The following is a 22,741-nucleotide window of genomic DNA, read 5'->3' as shown; positions in this document are numbered from 1 at the left end:
TCTCTGCTAATGAGATCCATGATGATGCACTCCATAGCCTTGCAGACCAAGCTAGACAGGCTTATAGGGCAGTAGTTCCCGGGGTCTGTTGTGGCTCTACCTTTGTGGAGTGGAATAACCACTGCTGTGTGCCACTTTATGGGCACGTAGCCTGTGGAGAGGCTGAGTTTGAACAGTATGTTTAGGTGAAGGGTTAGTTCATCTTTGAGCTCATGTAGGATGCAGCCTGGGACACCGTCCAGTCCCATTGCTGTGTTTTTGGCTTTGGAGAGGGCTGTTTTAACCTGAGTGTCTGTGATTTCAGGAGTACTACATTCTTCTGGTATGATTATGGGCCCTTTTGGGGGTGAGAGGGTGGTGAAGTTTGCACTGAACCTGTCTGCCAGGATGTTGGCGGTATCAGTTGGTTCAGTGTATTTTGTGCCATTCTACACCAACTCTGAGCATATCTGGGAATTTCCACTTAGGTTCTTGACATAGCTAAAGAATGCCTTGTGGTTATCTTTGGAGTCCTTGGCAATTTTTCTTTCGAAGCTAGCCTTGGATGATTTTGAGGGATCATAGTTTCTTGCTGATACTGATCAGGGATGTCTTAACTTCTTGGGATTTTACTCTTTTCTGTACTAGTTTCCTCCTCCTATTGTATAGCTTGTTTACGGCAAGGGTCCACCAGACTAGTTTCCTTTTCTTGAAGGAGTGGGTTTTGGTTGGGATAGCATGATCCATGCATTCTTGTAGGTGCCCGTAGAGTGCATTAGTAAAGGATTTTGCAGCTTGGACAGCATTATCCTTTAGCATGGGGGATTTGAAACTTCCCACCTTGGTCTTAAGTAATGTGAAGTTTGCTTTTGAAAAGTTTTTCACGATGGTTTCTTTGACTGGGGGGTGGGGCAGAATGTGGATATCCAGCGTGATTAGTTTATGGTCAAATCAAACCAGCGAGGGGTTGACCTCTGGTGTGGAACACAGGTTGCCCAAGTTGGTGATGACCAGGTCCAATATGTTGTCACCTCTGGTGGGGGTGTTGACCAGTTGATCCAAGGCGTTTGAGTTTATAAATTTTTACTTTGTCTTTTTACATTCAGGCCAGTAATGCAAAGTACATTAGGGTTAATCCCACCTGCCTGCAACCTTCCAGCCAGGAAATGCAAAAGAGGAGGATCCCTCCCTGTAGCAACCAACACTGGGCTCTCACTGGAATTTTTTTTCTACAATTTGACAGCCCTCTAACACTGATGCCCCAACACTCCTGTATTGAGCAGTTTATTCCTTTAAGATCATTGGGGCTCTGTCCTATTTGTTCCCTTAGGGATGGAGCAAAGTTTGATGAGGGACAAAGCTTCAGGTGGCGATATTCTGTCTATCCCCCTGTGCATTACTGGCCTGAATGTAAAAATACTTAAAAATTAAAAAAAACTCATGAACATTCAGAAGTCGTGTAGCTGAGGTACTTTATATCCTTAAGGGGTCATTTGCATGTATCCCATGGGATTCCATTACAGGAGGTTTAAGGTATCATACAGTGAAAACTCTAGCTTGACTGGATTTTTCTTGCAGTTTTATAAGCAGATGTCACGGATGAGAACAGCTGTTTGACTTGCCTTGGAATATTTATCCAATGTGGGCCTTGTTGTGGACAAAGTGTTTAATAAGCCTTTACTCGACGGCACTTCTTGGGAACATCTCTCCAGCAAAGTTGCGGGGGGGGGGGGGTTGGTTCAGACCACACAGCAGTATGCTGACTGAATTTTGTTAGTGTCTTGAAAGTAACAGGCAGAGAACACTTCACTGGAATATTTTCTTTGTAGCTTTGAAAAAGAAACCTCAGCAAATCAGTGGCTTTACAGATGGTTCTTTAAATTCTGTGACGGTTTATGCTTGATTTTAAAACCGACCCTTCCCTGTTGTGTGGTGAAGACAGGCTGGCTGCATTCTTCCCATGTTTGACATGTGTGACTGCTGCAGCTGTTTCTTGTTACTACTACGTAGACAAATATTTTGTGCCTTTTAAAGCTTTTCTCCACAGAGCCCACTGACAGTTTTTCCAAATGGATGTTCCTTGGTAAGAAAAAGTATTAAAGTAAATCCAAATATGTTGACTCTGACCTCCCGGATACTTAAACAAACAATACTAATCATTTATAGAATAAGCTTGAATTTGGCAAAATCTGTCCCTAACTTAATGAAACCCCTTCTGTATGAAGTGTTTTTTTTGTGAGAAAGGCTGAGAAGTGCATCTCTTAACCCTCCTTTAAGAAAAACTTGCTCTCTATCATCTAAGACCATTTTAGCTCTCTCTCCCATCGCCGTGTGTGAATGTGGCATTGGATCCAAGTGGTAAGCTGGGCTTTGGAGTTGGTAAAAAGGTAGGAAATGGAGGAATTTAATGAAGAAAAATAAAAATGGTAATGCTGAGTAACTGAAGATGCATTTTGCACCAGACATGCATAATGTATTGTCAGGACTGTGGGGATGGCTGCTGTGTGGGTAGCAGGGTTGTGGGGTTGGCTGGAGCATTGGTCACAGTACTGTATGGACTGGCTGGAGTATAGTTAACAGGGCTGTGTGGTTGGTTGGAGTTGCAGGTAACAGGGCTGTATGGGAGTTGGCTGGAGCGTAGGTAGCAGGGCGGTGTGGGGGTTGGCTGGAGCGTAGGTAGCATGGCTGTGTGGGGGTTGGCTGGAGCGTAGGTAGCATGGCTGTGTGGGGGTTGGCTGGAACATAGGTAGCATGGCTGTGTGGGAGTTGGCTGTAGCATAGGTAGCATGGCTGTGTGTGGGTTGGCTAGAGGGTAGGTAGCGGGGCTGTGTGGGGGTTGGCTGGAGCGTAGGTAGCGGGGCTGTGTGGGGGTTGGCTGGAGCGTAGGTAGTGAGGCTAGACAGATGGTGCTAATATTTTCACTAAGTGTACTTATAAGAGAGAGCTGGCAGCATGATTAACTCCTGCCTGCAGCTCTAAATAAGTCACTTCATCCAATGGCTACTTTTATTCCCCTCTATTGCTGTAGAATCTTTGTGTTAAAAAAAAAAGACAGATTTGTCTGTGAAGACATTGTAGGGTCAAATTTGAGACTGCATAGGATGCTTATGAAGAGGGAGGAATAAAGAAATATTCTTTAAAGTAGAATCTGGTTATCCATGGGGCGTTGACAATTGTTGAAATCTTCAAAATTTTCTGTAAATATGACTTAGTAAATTTCTGCAAATTTGAAGTCCTGCAGGTTTGCACCATCTCCCATACCAAAGTATATTTCCATTTAGTGTGCCTTCTAAACAAGCCTGCACATCCTCCATGTACCCATGTGAGGTTCTGCTAGGTACCAGTTTCCTTCCAAATCACAGAGACATGCTGCCACTGAATTGGTAGCCCTAAGTGCCTGTAGGGGGTGCTCATGCACAGAATGAGCACCAGGATGGGGTTTGGGACCCCAAGGAGAGGAATCAAATAAACCAGGTATAAGAAAATACATGGATTTTTCCAGAAAATATCAAGTGTAGCTATTGCAACCAGTTCAAACATCAGAAATTCTCCCCAGAACAAGTATTTCATAAAAAATGACTACAGTCAGCAAAACCTACAAGGATTCTGTTACTTTTATTATGCTAAGTACTCTCAGCCAACAGTAATGTCAGTGGCTTATCAAATAACACACACCGCTCTGATGCTGGAAAATCACAAGACTCTGGGTTCTATTCCTATAAGAGGTGTTTGCATTCAGTTTACATTACTGACACTAGTGCAGAATAATGGAGCTACACTTCTGAGCATGTCCTTCAAACGAGACAATAAACCAAGGAACCCCTGTGCCTGGTGTGGTGACTCAAATGGATGTAAACGATTTGACAGTGCTTCTTGAAAATGGGAGTGTAGGGAATCTTCAACTTTATTTACTCATGCAGAAGGTATCATATTTACAAAAACAGATAATTTCAAATGCTAAAATAGGAATTTCTCCACTATTGTAGCCAAATTCGGCCTAGTCCCAAAGTACCACTTTGACTCTCCCCTAAAGGTATTACATATGCCTAAGGGGAACTAGCTCAACATGATGTAAATGAACCAAAAATGTCTTCTTTACAAATGTAGACATGTGCAGACTACGAGTTCTTATGGCTGTTGCATTAGTTTCCTAGATTGTCTAAAACTGAGTTTCTGCTAAACAAAAATGCAATATGTGTGAGGTACTGTGTTTTTTTTTCCCCTCTCATTACTCCTGAAGAAGTAATTAGTTAGCAACAGTTGATCTTTTTGCCTTTTAGGTTGTCTTCTGCAGTACAGCTTGGGCAGCACAACCATCGCTCACTCTTTCATCTCAACAAGTGTACGACTTCTACTGTCTACTTCCTCTGTCATTTTTATGGCCATCCTGATTGTCTTTGGATAGACTTTTCTCTCTGTCTTATGCTCCTATTTTAATCTTTTTTTTTGGGTTGGGGACATTAGTCTGATTAGACAAGCAGGGGTACAAACGTAGAGAACCCATTTCTGGGCAGAATGCCAGACTGCATGATTCAAACCCACTTCATATGTAGGTACTAGCCTATCTGCCCGAGGGCATAAGCCTAGCCAGAGTGTCGTCTTTTGCTGCCAGCCTCTGTCAAGCAGAGCCAATGAAGTGATCCCAGGGGTGTATTTTCTGTTACCCATCCACTCGTTAAGGTTTCTCTTGGAGTGTTAGTGAGGGGCTCTACCTAATGTAGTTTGGAATTTTGTTCCAAAGCATGGGGAGTCTCTGTGACAGGAATCTATCCCTCTAGCATGTTCTATTTATTGTTGTGGCGAGGTTTAGCTCACTAGAGCGTGTGGCTCCTAGTGACTTGGATTTCTTTAGGTGGAGCATGTCCATCAATTCTGAGTTGGACATGGCTTTGTAAGTCCGGCAGAGATCACCTATATGCCACTGAGTACAGCCGGAGTTTTTTTCAGTCTGGCTGCATAGGACATATGAGGCCAGTAATCCTCTTGGTGAGGTACTTTTGTGGTCTTTCCAGCTGTTGGAAGTGTCTTGTGAGGTACATCCCAAATGGGGAATTGTACTCTATGATGGGTCTGAGTAGTGGGGCACTATAACCTCTTCATTTCTAGATGCAAACCCTTTAGTAATTAGATGGGCCACATAGAAGGATTTCCTAACTACTTTGGCAATCTGATTGTCAAAGGAGAGATTACTATCTACTTGTGTCTCCAGATTTCTTATTACCTCTTCTGTATTAAGGGAGCTGCCACCTATGTGGTAATTCGTGGGTGTTTTGTTTTTCCCAAACGGGATGACCATGCATTTTTTGGCAGTTAGCTTGAGTCCCCAACTTTGACACCAGGTGTCTATCTCAGTTAGGTCCTTTTGGAGGATGTCCGTGTCAGCGGGAGGAGTCAATTATGGCTCCCAGTTTGCAGTCATCAGCGAACTTTGGTTAGCCATAGTCGTCCTGTGTTTGCCTGTACTTCTGAGAAGTATATGCTGAACAGTAGGGGTCCTAGGACCGAGCCTTGTGGAACATCACTTGTGACTGGTTTAGATTCGGACCTGGAGCCCACTATTCTTACCGTGCGAGTTCTGTCTGTACGCCAGCTGGCAACCCATCTCGTGATGTAGGGGTTTGTTCAGCCTGGTGAGTTTTTCTGTAATACCCGCGCATGGGGAATGGTGTCTAAAGCCTTGGTGAGGTCAGGTTAGGCTGTGTGAACCCCCTTTTTCCCCTCATATATGGCCTTTGTGACCGTCTCAGTCAACCAGGTTTAGTAGGCATAATCTGCCCTTAACAAAGCCGAACTGGGTCGGGTCAAGTGTTTGGAGGTTCCCAATGTCTTTGTTAATGAGTTCCATGATGATGCGCTCCATAGATTTGCAGACCAGGCTAGTCAGGCTTATGGGACGATAGTTACCAGGGTCAGTTGTGGCCCCTCCTTTGTGGAGCAGAATAACAATTGCTGTGTGCCATTCTATGGGCACGTAGCCTGTGGAGAGGCTGAGGTTGAACAGCACGTTTAGGTGGGGGGGGTTAGTTCGTTCTGTAGTTTGTGCAAGACACAGCCTGGGACACCATCTGGCCCCATTGATGCTGTGTTTTTGGCTTTTGAAAGAGCTGTTTTCACCTGTGCATCTGTGATTTCCAGGACACTACACTTTTCTGGTATTGTTGTGGGCCCTTTTGGAGGTAAGAGGGGGGTGAAGTTTGAATCTATCTACCAGGATGTTGGCAATATCAGTAGGTTCAGTATATTTTCTGCTATTTTGCACTAGCTCAGTGCATATCTGCGAGCTGCCACTTAGATTCCTAACATAGCTAAAGAAGGCTTTGTGGTTATCTTTTGAATCCTTGGCTATTTTTCTTTCAAAGTTAGCCTTGGATGATTTTATCAGGGACCTTAGTTTCTTGCTGATAACGGATGTCTTTCCTTCTTGGGATTTGCTTTTTTTCTGAACTAGTTTCCTCCTATTGTATAGCCTGTTTATGGCAGGGGACCACCAGACTGGTTTCCTTCTCTTAGAGGAGTGAGTCTTGCTTTTGCTAGGGAGGGCATGATCCGTGCATTCTTGCATGCCCACTTAGACAATGTAGAGGATTCAAAATCTTCCTGTGAAGATGTGGAATGAAATGGAGACCTATCCGAAAAAACACATTGAGAAAGGGATGGCATATAGACAGCTCCCAGAAGGTACTCTGGCCAGGTGTTTCATGCAGTATGTCTAATCCTTGTGACATCCACTTTTCTAAATCATTTTTTCTTTAGCTTGGGTGTTTAGAGGTCACTTACCTATTACCAGGATTAATCTCGGCAAATCCTGCGAGTTTCTTAAGCCTTTATAGACTTGACTGCTCAGGTTTTTATTAGATGTATTAACTGGGTTTTATTAGATGTATTAACTGGGTAAATGAATTAATTGATCATGACCTCAACTAAAAAGGCAGAATATTAAAGTTGCATTTCAGATTGTTTCAGCGTGGAAGTGTGACCGCTGGGGATGGTGTTCCCTTGTTCACAGTTTAAAATGCCACTGTTATGGATAACTGGCAGAGACACAATCCAGTAATGCATAATGTCTGAAATGTCACCATGCTGTACTATTCATATGCACAGCACGGGGGTGCAAGGTTTCAGGCTTGAGCACTGCCACTTTTTGTGAAAGTTTCTCACTTTGAAGCGGCCTTCGGTTCTGTCCTTCAGCACCATAATCCACCTACTTCTGTGCCCCTGTTATATTAATTCTTTTAATATCAACATACATACTTCTCTTACCCTGATCTAAAAAGTGCATATTGTTTAAGAAACAAACACAAACTAGCAGAAGTGCACCTCTGAGATTTGCTGTTACATTTCCAAGGACATGACAGTGTATGGCCTTATTTCTGAAATTTGTATCCTAAACTTTTCAGCATGGCATCACACTCCACATCATGAAATATGGCACCATCATTTCTTGGTAGAAACCAGCTTCAAAACAGAAACTGAGTGTAACTAATTCAGATTATAAAATGTTCTGAAACATTTAGGCTTGACGGTGCAGGAATTCTGGCGTTGTGGGCAGTTCAGTGAACACAGTCTTGCGACTTGGGCTATTTAAACTTGGTCATAGCTTTTCTGGATCTGCAAAAAATACCAGTTTTCCCCAATAGTTGATTCTACACTTCTACAAGGTTATTTGTGTTGTACATAAATTTTTTGTTTCTTTGGGGTGACATTCTTGGAAGTTTTATGATAAAGCTGTTTAAATTGACAGACATCTGTGTTTAATTCAGCAAAAACATTTTAAACTCCAAAATTTACAGTACATTCTTCACAGCGCTTTATGATAGCTATGACTGTAGATATTTTTATAGATGTTTTCATGAGACAAATACTTCTTTTTGAAGCGTTACTTTTGTCACAGTTCCTATTGCTTATCTTGGGCTGATTTCACCTATTGCTCATCTCTTTCCTGCCTTAGCGCACACTGTTTGCTTGTACTACTTTTGAAGAGTTAATTTGTGTCAGTTCCTATTGCTTATCTTGGGCTGATTTCACCTATGGCTTATCTCTTTCCTGCCTTAGCGCACACTGTTTGCTTGCTTTGTTCACTTATTTACTTCATTCATTTAGCACACACTGTTTGCTTGCTTTGTTTACTTATTTACTTCATTCATTTAGCGCATACTGTTTGCTTGCTTGCTTGCTTTGTTTACTTATTTACTTCATTCATGCTTATTTAACATTTGCTTACCGGGAAAGTCCAACTGGGGCAGAGCCCATTTTCAGCAAAGGCCGAGGGAGAAACTCTCTAGATCCATGTCTTTGGAATGTGGGAGGAAACTGGAGCACCTGGAGGAAACCCCAGTGAATGTAGGGAGGACATGCAGACTCTGTACAGAAGATTCCCCAGCTAAGAATCGAACCAGAGAACCTCTTGCTGTGAGGTGAGAATGCTAACCACTGCACCATCCTATCGTGGGTACCCTCACCTACATTCATGATTTGCCTTTAATTACTGGCATGTGCTCCATAATGTAGACGAGGCCAGCCTTTATCCTGCTTCAACCCCCCCCCCCCAGCTATTGGTATGGAAGATGAAGCCTATATGCAGTTCATCCCTGGTTTTGTTTAGGGCAGCTGTCCGTGTGTTTACAGCAAAAGTTTTGGTTGTTACCTAGAACTTTGCTTCATCCTCCACTAGAGAGTCGACTCCTGTTGAGCCCACCTGTTCCCAGGAAGTGAAAGCTAATGTTGGTTGATCTGCAGTACTTCTAGCCTAGCTTGACCCTTTGACAAGCAAGGATTCTGTTCAAATCTAGACTTCCTTTTGTGTAAGCAGTTTATGGGCCGACTGCATATGTAAATTGAATTACTTTAATATTGCATGGAATGCAGTGCAAGTATTTTCTACGCTGACTGTGTATCAGGTTGAATATTTTTTATGTGAATTGTACATTAGATCAAAGTAAATATTTTTATTATGGAGGATTATTCATTCATGCTTTGCTGTTTCCACTAAGTTGGAGCTGCTAGAACAAAGCTGTTTATTCCTCAACATCCGTGTGCAGATTCAAACATTGACCTGCTGTCGGTCAGTAAATCTGACTTGTTTTCTCAGAATTTACACAACTAAGACGGCTCACTAAGAACTGAGTTTCAGATCTAACTGTATGTGCAATAGGAAGTGTCTTATGGGCAGAATATCCTGAAAGCGGCTTGAAATATTAAAATGCATTAATGAATAGCCTTTTATGAAAGGGTTTGAGTATTCTGATTTTGCAGGAATGATGCAGAATGAAACGTAGAATTACTGATGGCCGTTAAAAGAGAATTACCATTTTGCCCCTTGGGGACCAAAAATTGATCAAAACATTTAAAGGCAGTTCATAGTGGGGGTATTCTAGTTTATAGCTCATTTTTTAAATGTTGTCATTTACTCAGATGATTAAAATGGAATCGCTGTAACTCCCACAATCAGTGTCCAGCACTAGGACTGTCATGCAGACTTTTTCAATAAGCTGCCTAAAGCAGGGAGTCTGAACAGCCATGGTATTATGGTACCCTTGAAAATTTTTTCCATCTTCCCACCCCACCTTTACCAAGCTTTCCTTTTTGGTGTGATTCGTTATACCCATGCAAGCTAAGATGACTTGTGTTGCTATCTTAAAATGCTGCTTGTGTTAATAGTTGATGCTGTCTGATTAAATCTCTTGTCTGTCCTTGGCATTTATCCTAGTTGGTCACTCACCCACAATATGGTAAAAAACTTTTAATGGCGATCTTCAAAGTTTGGCCAGAGGCCCACTTTGCTTCCTTATGTCAAATCTGCTTGGATTCCCCTGTATACATGCTCATAATTTGTTGGGTACCTAGAGTAAAATAATCCATCTGTGGGCCTGGTTTCAATACCTTTTATATGTTGGCCATATTGTTTAAGGCAGGAAGTCAATCAAATCTCTAAACAAAATGGCTGACATACCAAAGGTAGTTGGTATGCAGCCTAGTCATGTTAACCTGTCCCATAGACTGTGTCCTTTGCCTTAGAATAATACAGAGTTTATTCTTGGAATATTTTTTGGGAGGGGGGTGTAGATGTAGGTATTTTATCAGAGAATATTGGAAGGAAGAGATGAATTTGTTGACCAGACTTATTCCACATTGCAGGAGCACAGCTATGCATGTGATATGCTGCGAATATCGCAATAAATGTTATTGAAATGGGAATAGTTCAGTTTGCTCAAGTGTATTTGAGGAGTATATACAAAATTCAGTGACCTTTAATGTTTCATTTATTATTTCTAACTTATTGTGTAGACAGAAGTGCTGCTATTTGTCAAATTTGATATTCATGACATCCTCTTTCAAAGGTGTAAAACTAGTAATATAAAAATTATCCACCAGGTCTCAATTTTGTGAAATTGTTAGAAAGTCGGTTTGGCAGAGATGGTTAAAATCACCTTGGGTTTCACTTTTTTCTTTGCATAGATCTGTACATGAGAAGGCTTCAGAGTGCACAGATGTTTCAGAACTTAAGGAAAACCTACCTGCCTGTAACTCAAATAGATTCGGTCTTCAATTTTATGCAATTTTGCAAGGTAAGTTAGACCACTGTCATGAACATTAATTATCCCAAAAGTGGATTTCTAAGGAAAATAGAAGAACTTGCTTTTAAGTTTTTGTATCTTGCTAGATTTATGCTAACAGGGGGCACAAGTATGTTCTGGTCTCCATCCTTATCTTTACACAATGCAGAGTTTAACAGGCGTCACCTCACCTTGTCTGTGCTTCTTGCAGATGGAACATGCCAGGAAGACTACGTTGCTGCATATTATATTTGTTTGATGGAAAGAACAAAGGAAGAGTGAGTGACTTTCTCTCTCTAAAAAAAACTCTTGCTGTGTATAGCTCATATTTTTGCGTGAATAACTTGGTTCACCTCACACCTTATACAGAAGGTTGTATATCAAAAGCATTTTTCTTTTCAACAGATTGAGACATTAGTTGGACATGGTGCAACACTAACGACAGGGGCCTTAATCCTAGTGGGCTTCCTAGGTGGCTTTTAATATGTTACTTTTAGATTCTGCAAACATGTCATCTGTATGCTCAACAGGATGGTCAATTGAGTCAACCCGGTTTTCACTTAGGAACAGTATTTTAGTTAAATAGGATTCAAAACAGTTGACTGTATTCTTAGAATCCTTACCTATTACAGTGGGTACAAGATCCATGGTAGTAACTTTATCCCCTTTCAAATCTGAGGTAGAGTGAGGATGCTGCCACCTATATAAGTGGTAGAAGACTTAGGGCAGTAAACTAGGCCCATAGCTCCCTTTGCATGGATGCCTGAAACCATCTGGTCTAGTAACACTGCCACTTTGATTGTGTAGTAAGCACATATCCATTTGTGAGCCTTGTACTTGAGGTAAAGCTTGTTCATACTGTCTCTTGTTCATACTGTCTGCTGTAAGTCATTACAGCAGTTAAATTTGAATTCATATCTGCCATAGTGATTCTGAATTGACAGTAAGGACTGTTTTGGAATGTAGAGTTCGGTGGTCACCCTCTTTCTTGTAAGCTCAGCAGAGTAGTGGTGTCAGTGGGCCTATGGCTGATTCGGTGTAGGCCTAAAAGTAAAATCATCTGTAACTGATTTTTGGTGTCATACTTTCACTTTGTTGAAACTTTTCTGATCATCTGCCTGTTGTCAGAAAGATGAAATGATTCATTTAACCACAGTGCACTGGATTATATGAGCCAGTAACCACTTTTGGAGAGGTTGCTTTTTTCTCCACTGTAGTACAACCATTGAGTTGGTGTATGTACTTTAGAATAGGAGGGGTCCCCAAATGTTTTTATTTCATGGATTTTCAATTTACTGTTTTTAGAAGTGAAGTTTTAGAAAAGCCTAAATCGAGAACTGGTGTTGCACGATGAAAGTAAACTTTTTGTGGTAATATTTTTAGTGTCCTGGACTGCAGGGAGCAGATATTCTGTGCACCTAGTGGCATATCTCTCAACCTCCTATGTCATTGTTTAGTGACTTCAATCCTCAACTATTTGCCTGAAAACCACAGATTTTATAAATAACAGATCAAACATTTGAGGACAAAATCTGGACAAAAATCTATACAGCTCAGAGCTATACCTTGTGGATGTTAGAGAAACAGAGCAGGATCCATGAATATAGGTATCAGAAATCATGTTATAGCTTCTGAGTAGTTACAGGGTTTTGAATGATGTGGATAAAGCTGACTTTTGTTTCAGTGGAAGGAAGTTTTAGAAGAGAAAACAATTATACCCCAATCCAAAAATCTCTCTGTTTATGCTGTCACAAAACTCTGTTGTATGTTTGGCTATTGAAAACAAACACTCAAATGGCTAAATATTATACGAAAAACACGGATGTGGAACATTACTGAACAGGAGTAACTGCGAAAATAAATTCATCAAATGGCCATAGTTGGTCAGCATCGCGAATTCAACCAAACATGGTGGAGGGGGTCTTCAAATATATATATATATATATATATATATATATATATATATATATATATATGTATATATATATATATATATATATATATATATATATATATATATATATATACACACACACACACACACACACACACACACACGCACAGGATTCTTGTGCGTTAATTGCAGTTTCTCGTTCATACCTTTATTTGTCTTTACCAAATGACTGTCCCCTGTGGGTAGCCTTCTGCAGACGTCAGGGAATTTAGATATTCCCATACTTTGTCAACCTTTTGATTCAAGCCTCCTCTCAGCAGCTCATGCTTCAGGATCTCCACTAAGCTGCTTTTACACAGTGTAAGGTTCACCCTTCAATCTCCATCTGTGTTGGCTCCCTCTCAGGAACAAGTTTTCCTGGGTAGGAGGATTCGGACCTTTTCAATGATGACTTGCCCCCCTCCCCACTTCCCAAGAACCAAGATGCTCTCATCCAAAAAAAAAAAAAAAAAAAAAAAAGAAGCCAATCTGGTGGTCCCCTGCCATAAACAAACTTTACAACAAAAGGAAGAAACTGTTGCAGAAAAGAGGAAAATCCCAGGATGCAAAAAACTTCCTTACCAGCCTCAGTAAGAAACTGAGATCCCTCATAAAATCCTCCAAAGCTAGTTACGAAAATAAAATTGCCAAAGATTTCAAAGACAACCACAAGGCATTCTATAACTATGTCAAGAATCTAAATGGCAATGCTCAGATCTGCTCTGAGCTACAACAGAATGGCATTAAATATACTGATCCCAAGGATATTGCCAATATCCTGGCAGATCGATTCAGTGCCAACTTCACCCCCCCCCTCACCCCCTAAATGGCCCATCTCAATACCGGAAGATTGCCAAATTCTGGTAATGGCCACACAGGTAAAAAAACGCACTCTCCAAAGCTAAGAATACAGCATCCATGGGACCAGATGACATCCCATGCTGTGTACTACATGAACTACAATATGAACTGGCATCTCTCCTAAGTGTCATGTTTAATCATAGCCTCACCTCAGGTTTCATGGCCACTGAGTGGCACACAGCTACAGTTATCCCACTCCACAAGGGGGGATTCACCTTGGATCCCGGAAACTACCATCCCATCAGTCTGACAAGCCTGATCTGCAAGGCCATGGAGCTTATTATCATGGAACCTATAAACAAAGACATTGACAACCTTCAAACACTGGACCCCACCCAGTTTGGGTTCGTGAAGGGCTGATCTTGTCTCCTGAACTTGATTGACGTCTTTGAATCAGTCTCCAGAGCCGTGGACAAAGGTAAGGTGGTCCACACAGCCTATCTAGACCTTGCCAAGGCCTTTGACACCATCCCCCACTCTGGAATCGTAGATAAACTTACTAAGCTGGGCATTAATCAATCCCTACGTCACCCAGTGGGTTGCTAACTGGCTTACTGATAGAACCCGCACTGTTAAAAGTAGCCGACTCCAAATCCAGCTCCAGACAAGTGGAGTACCTCAGGGTTCAGTCCTGGGACCGCTCTTGTTTGGCATCTACTTCTCTGAAGTACAGGCCAACACTAAGGGACTCTGGATAACAAAGTTCGCAGATGACTGCAAACTGGGAACCATTATTGAATCCCCAAATTATGTGGATACTCTACAAAAGGGTCTTACAGAAACAGATGCTTGGTGCCAGAGCCATGGGCTCAAGCTCAATGCCAACAAATGTATAGTTATCCCCTTTGGGAAAAAACATGTATCCGTGAATTACCATATAGGTGGCAGTACACTAAACACTGAAAGTGTGATAAGAGACTTAGGGACACAGGTGAACAGCGGTCTCACCTTCGATAACCACATCGCCACAACAGTCAGGAAATTCTTCTATGTGGCACACCTCATCACTAAGGGCTTTTCATCCAGAAAAAAGGAGGTCATTGTCCCACTGTACTCCTCCCTCATTAGACCCATTATAGAATACAATGCCCCGTTTGGTATGTACCTCTCAAGACATCTGCAACAACTGGAAAGGCCACAGAAATACCTCACTAAAAGAATCACAGGCCTAAAGCAGATGCCCTACACTGACCGCCTTAAAAAACTCCAGCTATACTCTGTCGCATATCGCCTACTCTGAGGCGATCTTTGCTTAACATACAAGGCCATGTCAAACCCAGAGCTGTTGGACATGCTACACTTAAAGAAATCCCAATCCCTCAGAGCCACATGTTCCAGGGAGCTAAACCTTGTCATCACAATAAACAAAACATGCTGGAGGGATAGGTTCCTGACCCAGAGACTCCTCAGACTCTGGAATAGATTGCCCATACATGTCAAGCAGAGTGCCTCTTTGGTCCTCTTCAAAAGGAACCTTGACGATCGGATGGGAGAAAGGAAATTCATCTCGGGTCAGTCGGCCTGCTAGACAGGGGTCCAGGGAAGTAAATAGTGTGAGAAGAAATAGCCAGGGAATTGTTATAGCTAGGCTTGTATAGGCCCTAGGGCTGATAGCCTAGTACCAACCTATGAACCTAAGATCCTCACTTTGACTGCATATTTCCAGTCCCTTCTACTATTTCCAGCCTTTCCTGTAAGGGAGTGTGTCTGAGCTCTGGGGTACATGGCATCCACCATTCCAATGGTTCCCTTTGCCAAACTCCACATGATGAAATTTCAGTGGTATCTCAAGACTGTATTTGGCTGCAGCATTGCCACCTTCAGGAGTATCCGGTTCTTTTCTTACCTTATCTCAAGCTTGAGCTCCTCTGGTAGATTCTTCAGATTTCCCTAAAACCAGGTCTGCCTTTTCAGGTTCCCCTCCCTTCTCAGGAGTTGTACCTGGATGCTTCCAGTCAAGGTTGGGGAGCCTCTTCAAACAGCTTCAAGGTCCAGGGTCTTTGGCCCCATCAACAATTGGAAGACCATATCAACATCAAGGAGATGAGAACTCTACTTCTAGCTGTCTAGGCTTTTCACTACCTTTGGGTTCCAGGTTCTGTTACAGACAATTCCACAGTCATGTGGTACATCAATAAATAAGGCTGGCTCTTCAGGCTTTGGATTTTGTAGTCTGCCATTACTTGATTCTTCAGGTGGTTTGCATTCCTTCAGAGCAAAAATCTAGTGGCAGAGTCTTTCAACAGGTCCAGAACAAATCTTCACAAGTAGATGATTTACAGGTAGGTGTTTCTGGACATTGTCCATCAGTGGGGTACTCCTCAATCTTTTTGCCTCCCTTCTGAATAAAGCTCTGCTAGAATCTTCTGGCTTGGAAAGTGGATGTCGTGCTTTTTTCTTGTAAGGTATGCTCCTGTATGCGTGTCCCCATTCCCTGCTACCAAAGGTCCTGCACAAGGACATGTGGGACAGGCCCAAAATCTTGCTGGTGACTCCCTTTTGTCCCAGACAGCATTGGGTCCCCCCTCCTATTTCATCTTGCCAGGGGCAATCATCACAAGTTACCTGACAGGATGGGTCTCCTCACACAAGACGGGATCTCTCATTCACTCTCACTTGCCTACTCTTTACTTGACACTTCGATAACATTTTGGTTCCTTTTAGACACTAATCTTCTCAGAATGTGCTTCAGGTTTAGCAGGAGGCCAGAAACCCGACTACTAGAAAATTATATGTGGCTAAATGTAAGAGATTTTTTGTTTGGTGTCTCCAGGCATGTCCTGCACCCTTTCTGTGGGTATTCTTCATTTGTGTGATTTGCCCATTTCTGGCGTGGCATATTAATCTGTTAAAGGTCATTTGTCAGCTGTTTCCACCTGTCTGCTTCTGAATCAACCTCTAGCTTCTAGTTTTGTAGTAATTTTCTGAAAGGCTACTTTCATATTCAGCCTACAAGAAAGACTATTCCTCCTCCTCCTGACCTTAATTTTGTTCTTGAGAAAATGACTTTGTTCTCTTTTGAACCTGCATTTCCTTTTCACATAGTGTAATTGGAAGACTGTATTATTGGAGGCTCTTACTACTACCAAGAGAGTCTCTGAACTTCAAGCACTCATGGCAGTTCCACCTTTTTTTTTTCAGGACAAGGTGTCTCTTCCTACTAATCCTTTTATGCCCAAGGTGGTTAATGATTTGTTCTTGAATCAGTCCATTCATCTTTCCTCTTTTCCCTTCTCCACGGGATCATAGAGGGAGGGTTCTTCACACCCTTGGTTTACGTAGACTGAACGGGTGTTACCTAGATAAGACGAAACATGCTATGAAATCGGAACAGCTTTTTGTTTCCTTTCATGCCAGGAAATTTTGCTGCGTCTAAACAAGCCATCTCCTCCTGTATTTCTAAGTCCATTTCTTTGTGCTCTTCTTTTCATGGTAAATGGCTTTCCTTTTCTGTTTGTGCTAATTCTTCAGGGCAGTGGCTTCTGTGCTAATTCTTAAGGGCAGTGGCTTCTTCTGGTGGTGGTTTCACCAGTTTGTATACTGGATGCATTTTGGAAACTGCTACTTTTTCTTCTGTCACACTTTCACCAAACATTACACCGTGGCATGTTTTGCCAGGGCTATTTTTCATGTTTTTTTGGGGGGGCTCTTCTTTGGCTTGTGTGCCCTCCTCCTCGTACTTTCCAGTACTTGTGTACTCTTCCAAGAGTGATGAATACTGCAGCAGTGATTAGGAAGGACAATAGTACACTTGTCTTACCGTAACAGTAGATGTCCTACTTCCTACTGTTGCAGTATTCTGCCCCTCCCTCTTACCCCCATTACTTTGTTGCCCTCCTCTTGCTGAGGGGTACTTCCATCCTTTTCTCGTTCTTCCTTTACTGGATGTACACGGTATAGATTTTTTTCTCTCTGGTTGCTTTGGTTCTTCTGGGCACTTCACTTCTGTGGATTAGGTGTCTGCACATCGCATATCTACCTTGCACCTTGCATGTAGGACATATAGGTTCTTAGGTTGGTACTAGGCTATCGGCCCTAGGTACTATACAAACCTAGCCATAACAATTCCCTGGCTATTTCTTCCCATACTATTTATAGGTTGATACTAGGCTTGTTGAACCCTGGACCATACACACTATAGTCATGGGACTTGCCACTAAGCCATCGGAGGTGTATACACCATATGTCTGACATATGGCACCTAGAAGGTATAAATGCTTTGGTATGTTGGCTGGACATTTAGCTATCGTCTGCAGAATATCCCAAGATTGAAGAATACTGTAGCAGTGAGAAGCAGAGCACCTACTGTTACGATTGTACTTGTCTCGTTTCTTATTCGGCACATTCACAGGCACGTTTAAATCTTTTCTGCTAAGGGAACTTACATCTGCAAAAAAAAATAAATAATTCATCTTTATTTCTGTATACAATGAACTCACCGAAGTACCACCACTTAGCCTGCATATCCACTGCCACTCGGTATTCCCTTTTGTTAAATAAATTTCCCCTGGTGTCCTGGTTAAATTTCCTCATCAGTATGAATGCTGCCATAGGTCTGCACTGAAAATAGGTCATAGGCCTAAGTGGGCTAACCTCATCACCAAAACATGTATAAATACATTCCAAATGGGTGGACACATGATGGCAGCCAGCCCACCACCATGTTGACCCCTCCAAAAAAAAAGTCTATCCACAGCCCCAAGAAAATTTGGCAGATGTTTGAATCTAGAGTTTGCACACACAGGTGTACGTATGTGTTGCTGTACCTGGATTATTATGGAATTGTCCTGAATATGCAGTGAGCAGTGCAGTCACATGTGTCTAGCGGTGCACCTATTGTAAAGCTCAAGGACTATAGGTTTGTAGGAAAGTACTAGGCCAGCTGCACTTACAGGACATTTTTAACTTACCAGTTTCCCTTTTTGTACTTGAATTAATCTTTCTCATTTGGTTAGAGATTGGCCTTACCCATCCCATGGTCTGTAATTATATATCACCCCTAATGGGGTAAAGCATTTAGGAGCCCTATGCATGGGGTAAAGCATTTAGGAGCTGCCTCTATCCATTAGTAGCACAGGAGACATTTCTGAAGTAAGCTTTCTGTTCATGATGTGGACAGGGCCAAGCTTTGTTTTATATGGACGGGGTAGTCTGTTCCAGTGCAGGAGTATCCACTGAGATGTGTCGCACTCCATACGGTCCTGCTGATGTTGCAGAAAAGACTACTATAGCTTATACACTTCTGGTTCCTGAAGGCAACAGTACTGTGTCCAAATAAGTCTTTCTAACTCAAGAAAAGATGAACGAAATCCAGTTAGTGGTCAAACTCATTCAAAACATCCAAGACATTCAGTAATATAAAACAACATTTTCTAAAGGATCTCAGCCAATGTTAGTTTCTCTTGAAAGACTACAGAATGAGGAGGTCTCATTGGGCTCTCATGAATGTCTTGGGGTTATCCTCAGTATCCCTAGAAGTAATATGATTGACCTTGGCCTATAAGGAACAAACGTTCCTAGTCAACAGATTCAAAGCAACTTGTAATGACTAGTTCTCCCCAAAGTGATTCAACATTTAAGAGTTGCTTCAGGTTATACTCTAGGAGTTCACTGCAACAATCCTGTACAAGGTAACTGAATGTGTATCCGCAGTAAAAACCAAACAGTGCTGGCAAGAGTTACCTCCAACAACAATGAAATGAACAGTAAAAAAACAAAGCAGGAGGTAGCAGCCACGGCTATGTAGAATAACAGCTTTATTAGTAAGAGGTGAGCGCTTTCATGGCACCATCGGGTGGAGATGTTAGGAATAGAGTAGAAACTAGGGAACTAGAATGGATTATAAGGCTACGAGCTAACATTGGGGTAGGCTTGAATGGCAAAATTAATATTAAACCCATTCTTCTAAATAGAGATTTAAAGAAATAGTAGGTAGTACTCCCCTCCCCCCTCGACCTTTTATACTTTTTTATACTTTTATATATTTTTATACTTTTATATTGTATGTATTAAGTTGTATGATGTGATGTGCTGTTTCTATTGTCAAGCTGTTTTTAATTTTAAGCTTTTAAAATTTTTCACACTAGGTATAAAATGTTTTATACTTGGTATATGGTTTTAAGGATTAATTGGGTAGTTGATGGTAATGATAAGCTTGGTATAAATGCTGTGTTATACTGTTTGATTGTCTGAAGTGGCTGATGCCACAAAAGCACTCACCTCTTTTACTAATAAAGCTGTTATTCTACATAGCCGTGGCTGCTACCTCCTGCTTTGTTTTTTACTGTTCATTTCATTGTTGTTGGAGGTAACTCTTGCCAGCACTGTTTGTTTTTTACTGCAGATTCATTTACATTACGAGTGGTGCTGGACATGGCAGAGGGAAATGTCTCTATTATTGAACTGGATTATGTCCCTGAAAAGGGAAATCAAAGGAATTTTATACAAAGGAACCTGCATGAACTTCTTGAGGTCAAAAACAACCCCTTGCTAGAGGTAAAGCCTCTAGTGCAAGATTTGCAGCAAGAAGAGAACAGAGAGTATGTTGTTGCTGCAATGAGAAAAGACTTGTTTAAAATTGAGAATGATTTACAGAAATTGAAACCGCTTCAGTCACAGAGACTTTATTTTGAAGCCTTCCTAAAGCTTAATATAGTCCCTCGGGGCTTAAGGGTACTGAAAATGCCCACATATGGAACTATGTACAAAGATTTGTTATTAAAGTGGCAGCATATTAACTTAGAAACCAGTTGCAATTATATGCAGCTGCTAATAAATTTCTTTAAGCCAGAAGAACTCACTATATCATCCGAGTGGATGAGAGGTGTGGACTCCAACGCTTAGCTGAGATATACAAGTATCCTGTTTTTTTTCGATTATTTATACAGTGTATTGTTCTAGCAATTTATATACAGCACTTTTATTGAAATCTGCACGGGTAACTGATTTGTTTGCAGTTAAAGCATTCTGTATCTTTACAAATAACTTTCATTTTGTGGCTTTCTCTAGTGCTTTGTAGGCTAATAGCTGCAGGTTAGTGGGGGCTGGTTCTTTTGTGTTTTTGTAAAAAAAAAAAAGTTGTTCTGGTATTTAAGCCCTAACTTTGAGAGAGTTTCTGTCTATATACACTGAGCAGAGTGGATGAGATGTATGGACTCCCACTCTTAGCTGAGATATACAAGTATTCCTGTTTTTTTTCGATTATTTATAGAGTTTATTGTTCTAGCAATTTTATATACAGCACTTTTATTGAAATCTGCACGGGTAACTGATTTGTTTGCAGTTAAAGCATTCTGTATCTTTACAAATAACTTTCATTTTATGGCTTTCTCTAGTGCTTTGTAGGCTAATACCTTTAGTGTCCCCACCCACCCTTCGTGTTGGTGTATTGTTATACTTGGTGGCTTTGCAGTTGCCCGCCCCTACTGTAAATCTGATCTGGGACTTCTCCCAGTCTAGTGTCATTAGTTCATTCTACCTAATACAGAGAGACCATTTGATAAGGCCTTCTGTTTCTCCTTTATCCCTTTCAAAAAAAAATTTTTTTTTGCCATTTCCTTATGTTCTGACTGTGCTTCTCAAACATTTTGGAAATATAGAGTGTATTTTAGAGCATTTATTATAACTGTAATTGCCTTAATATTGCTACAACTCAAGTACTCTAGGTTGCACTGCATCTGAAGTGTTTGTATGTTTTAGCTGCTTTTCTGTATATATAGACTTCTCTGTATATGTAGACTAGCTACTTATTCTGCTGTATTACTGCCACTTAAATCGTTTTTCAGTTGTGCACTTGCCTTGCTTCATTTAAAAAGTTTTAAATTGCTAATTTTGTAGAGTTTTAATTGCATTTACTGTTTAGGACTACACACTCAAGTGTGTTAGACTTTTCTGTGTTTATTTACTGTATTATTGCATTGTTTAGCCTGTTTCAACAAAAAAAATATATATACTATCCTGTTTGCTCGTTTCCCACCTTTTCTAGCCAGTCCATATCCCAGGCCTTGCTTGTCTCAGGACTTTATTTTCTGTGCTCAGAGCTATTCAGACCTTGCTGTGGCAGAGGGAAGTCCTACTGCTTACCAGTGGGACCGGTGAGCATTGTACTGACTGTCTAACGCTAGAGGAGTGGTTTCCAGCTCTGAAATTGTAATTTTATTAGCCTTTTTGGGCTGATTTCTATCCCTTTCAACTTTCTGGCTTAAAAATGTGTGTTTGTGCATTTTTCACATCGTGCAGCACCACGGGGCTACAGTTAAACTATTCCAGGTGCCAGAAAGTGTGCTCTTCAAATTTTCCCTTAAAACTAGCTGGTTTCTCAGTAGTAGCACTAAAATCTGAACCCCTGTGACTAGCACTTGCTCTAGAACCTGCTGTAAAGCACTAGGAAGCCTGAACCTGATACAAGCACTCAGCTCTCCTTGTCAATAAGAATAAATTAATCATAGGCACTAAACAGCCTACAATTGCAAAGTACCTTGCAAAGTTAAGGGAAAATGGATCTTAAACCTTACAAAAAAGCACCTAAATAGGCATGTCCAAGGGTCAGCTTCCGGTGGTTTCTCCTGTCCACCTGGTGAATCTGGGCATACTGGGGCAATGCGGCAACTGCCTCATGTACACAGACAATCCTCTCCTCCTACCACCCAACACTACAACCTGCGAGAGATGCACTTACATAGCCAAACTGGAAGCAAAGCTCTCTCCGGTCAAGACTGTGCTAGACAGTCAAGAGGAGAAGGCTAACACCTGCATTACACCTCTAGCAACTCATAGCCCTTCAAAACCCACACCATCAACTCCCACACATAGCAACACTAAACACACATATGCGGAGGCCCTTAACATTAACCTGCCCAAGCAACAAGGACCTCCGAAGCCGAAACGCAAACAAACACCAGTCACAACCAAAGTGACACATAGCTCACACCACCAGTGTGCCACCCAACAACAGCCCCTAAGGCAAGACAAATGTACCCAACACTTTAGTCATAGGTGACTCTATAGTCAGGCACACTGATGTCCCACTCACCAGGCTGAACAAGGAGAAAATTACAGTCAGCTGCCTGTCGGTGCCAGGATCTGCCACATAACGCATGCACTCAAGTCACTCCACAAGTACAAATACGACTCCGTCATTGTCCATGCTGGAGTAAATGACTTGAGATGTATCTCCCTGGACTACATGAAAAGAGACATGGAAGAGCTCTTGGATCATGTGACCCAGGCAGGTATGACCCTAGCCCTGAGTAGCATCCTGCCTTCGCCCAGAATGATACCACAGTATAAGGACGAAATGATTGACTTCAACAATTGGCTAAGCTACTGGTGTCATTCAAAGGGGATCCAGTATTTGTCTGCCTGGGAAGACATGATCAACAAACCACGATGCTTTGCCAGAGATGGTCTGCACCTG

At 41.7% G+C, this 22,741-nt stretch overlaps 1 protein-coding gene across 1 annotated transcript in view; it reads left to right on the top strand.

Annotated features, from left to right (window-relative positions):
* Positions 1-22,741, top strand: part of LOC122807972 — a 157,328-nt gene that overhangs the window by 83,561 nt on the left and 51,026 nt on the right. Inside the window, exons 8-9 of the mRNA XM_044078999.1 lie at positions 10,435-10,544; positions 10,744-10,810. Of these exons, the coding sequence (XP_043934934.1) occupies positions 10,435-10,544; positions 10,744-10,810 (177 nt within the window). The remainder of the gene's footprint in view (positions 1-10,434; positions 10,545-10,743; positions 10,811-22,741) is intronic.

The sequence above is a fragment of the Protopterus annectens genome, chromosome 8.part0, assembly GCF_019279795.1.
Source record: "Protopterus annectens isolate FY-2018-M chromosome 8.part0, PAN1.0, whole genome shotgun sequence".
Classification (NCBI taxonomy): domain Eukaryota; kingdom Metazoa; phylum Chordata; order Ceratodontiformes; family Protopteridae; genus Protopterus; species Protopterus annectens.
The sequence above is the reverse complement of the archived record's forward strand: the minus strand, read 5'-3'. Positions and strand labels throughout refer to the sequence as shown.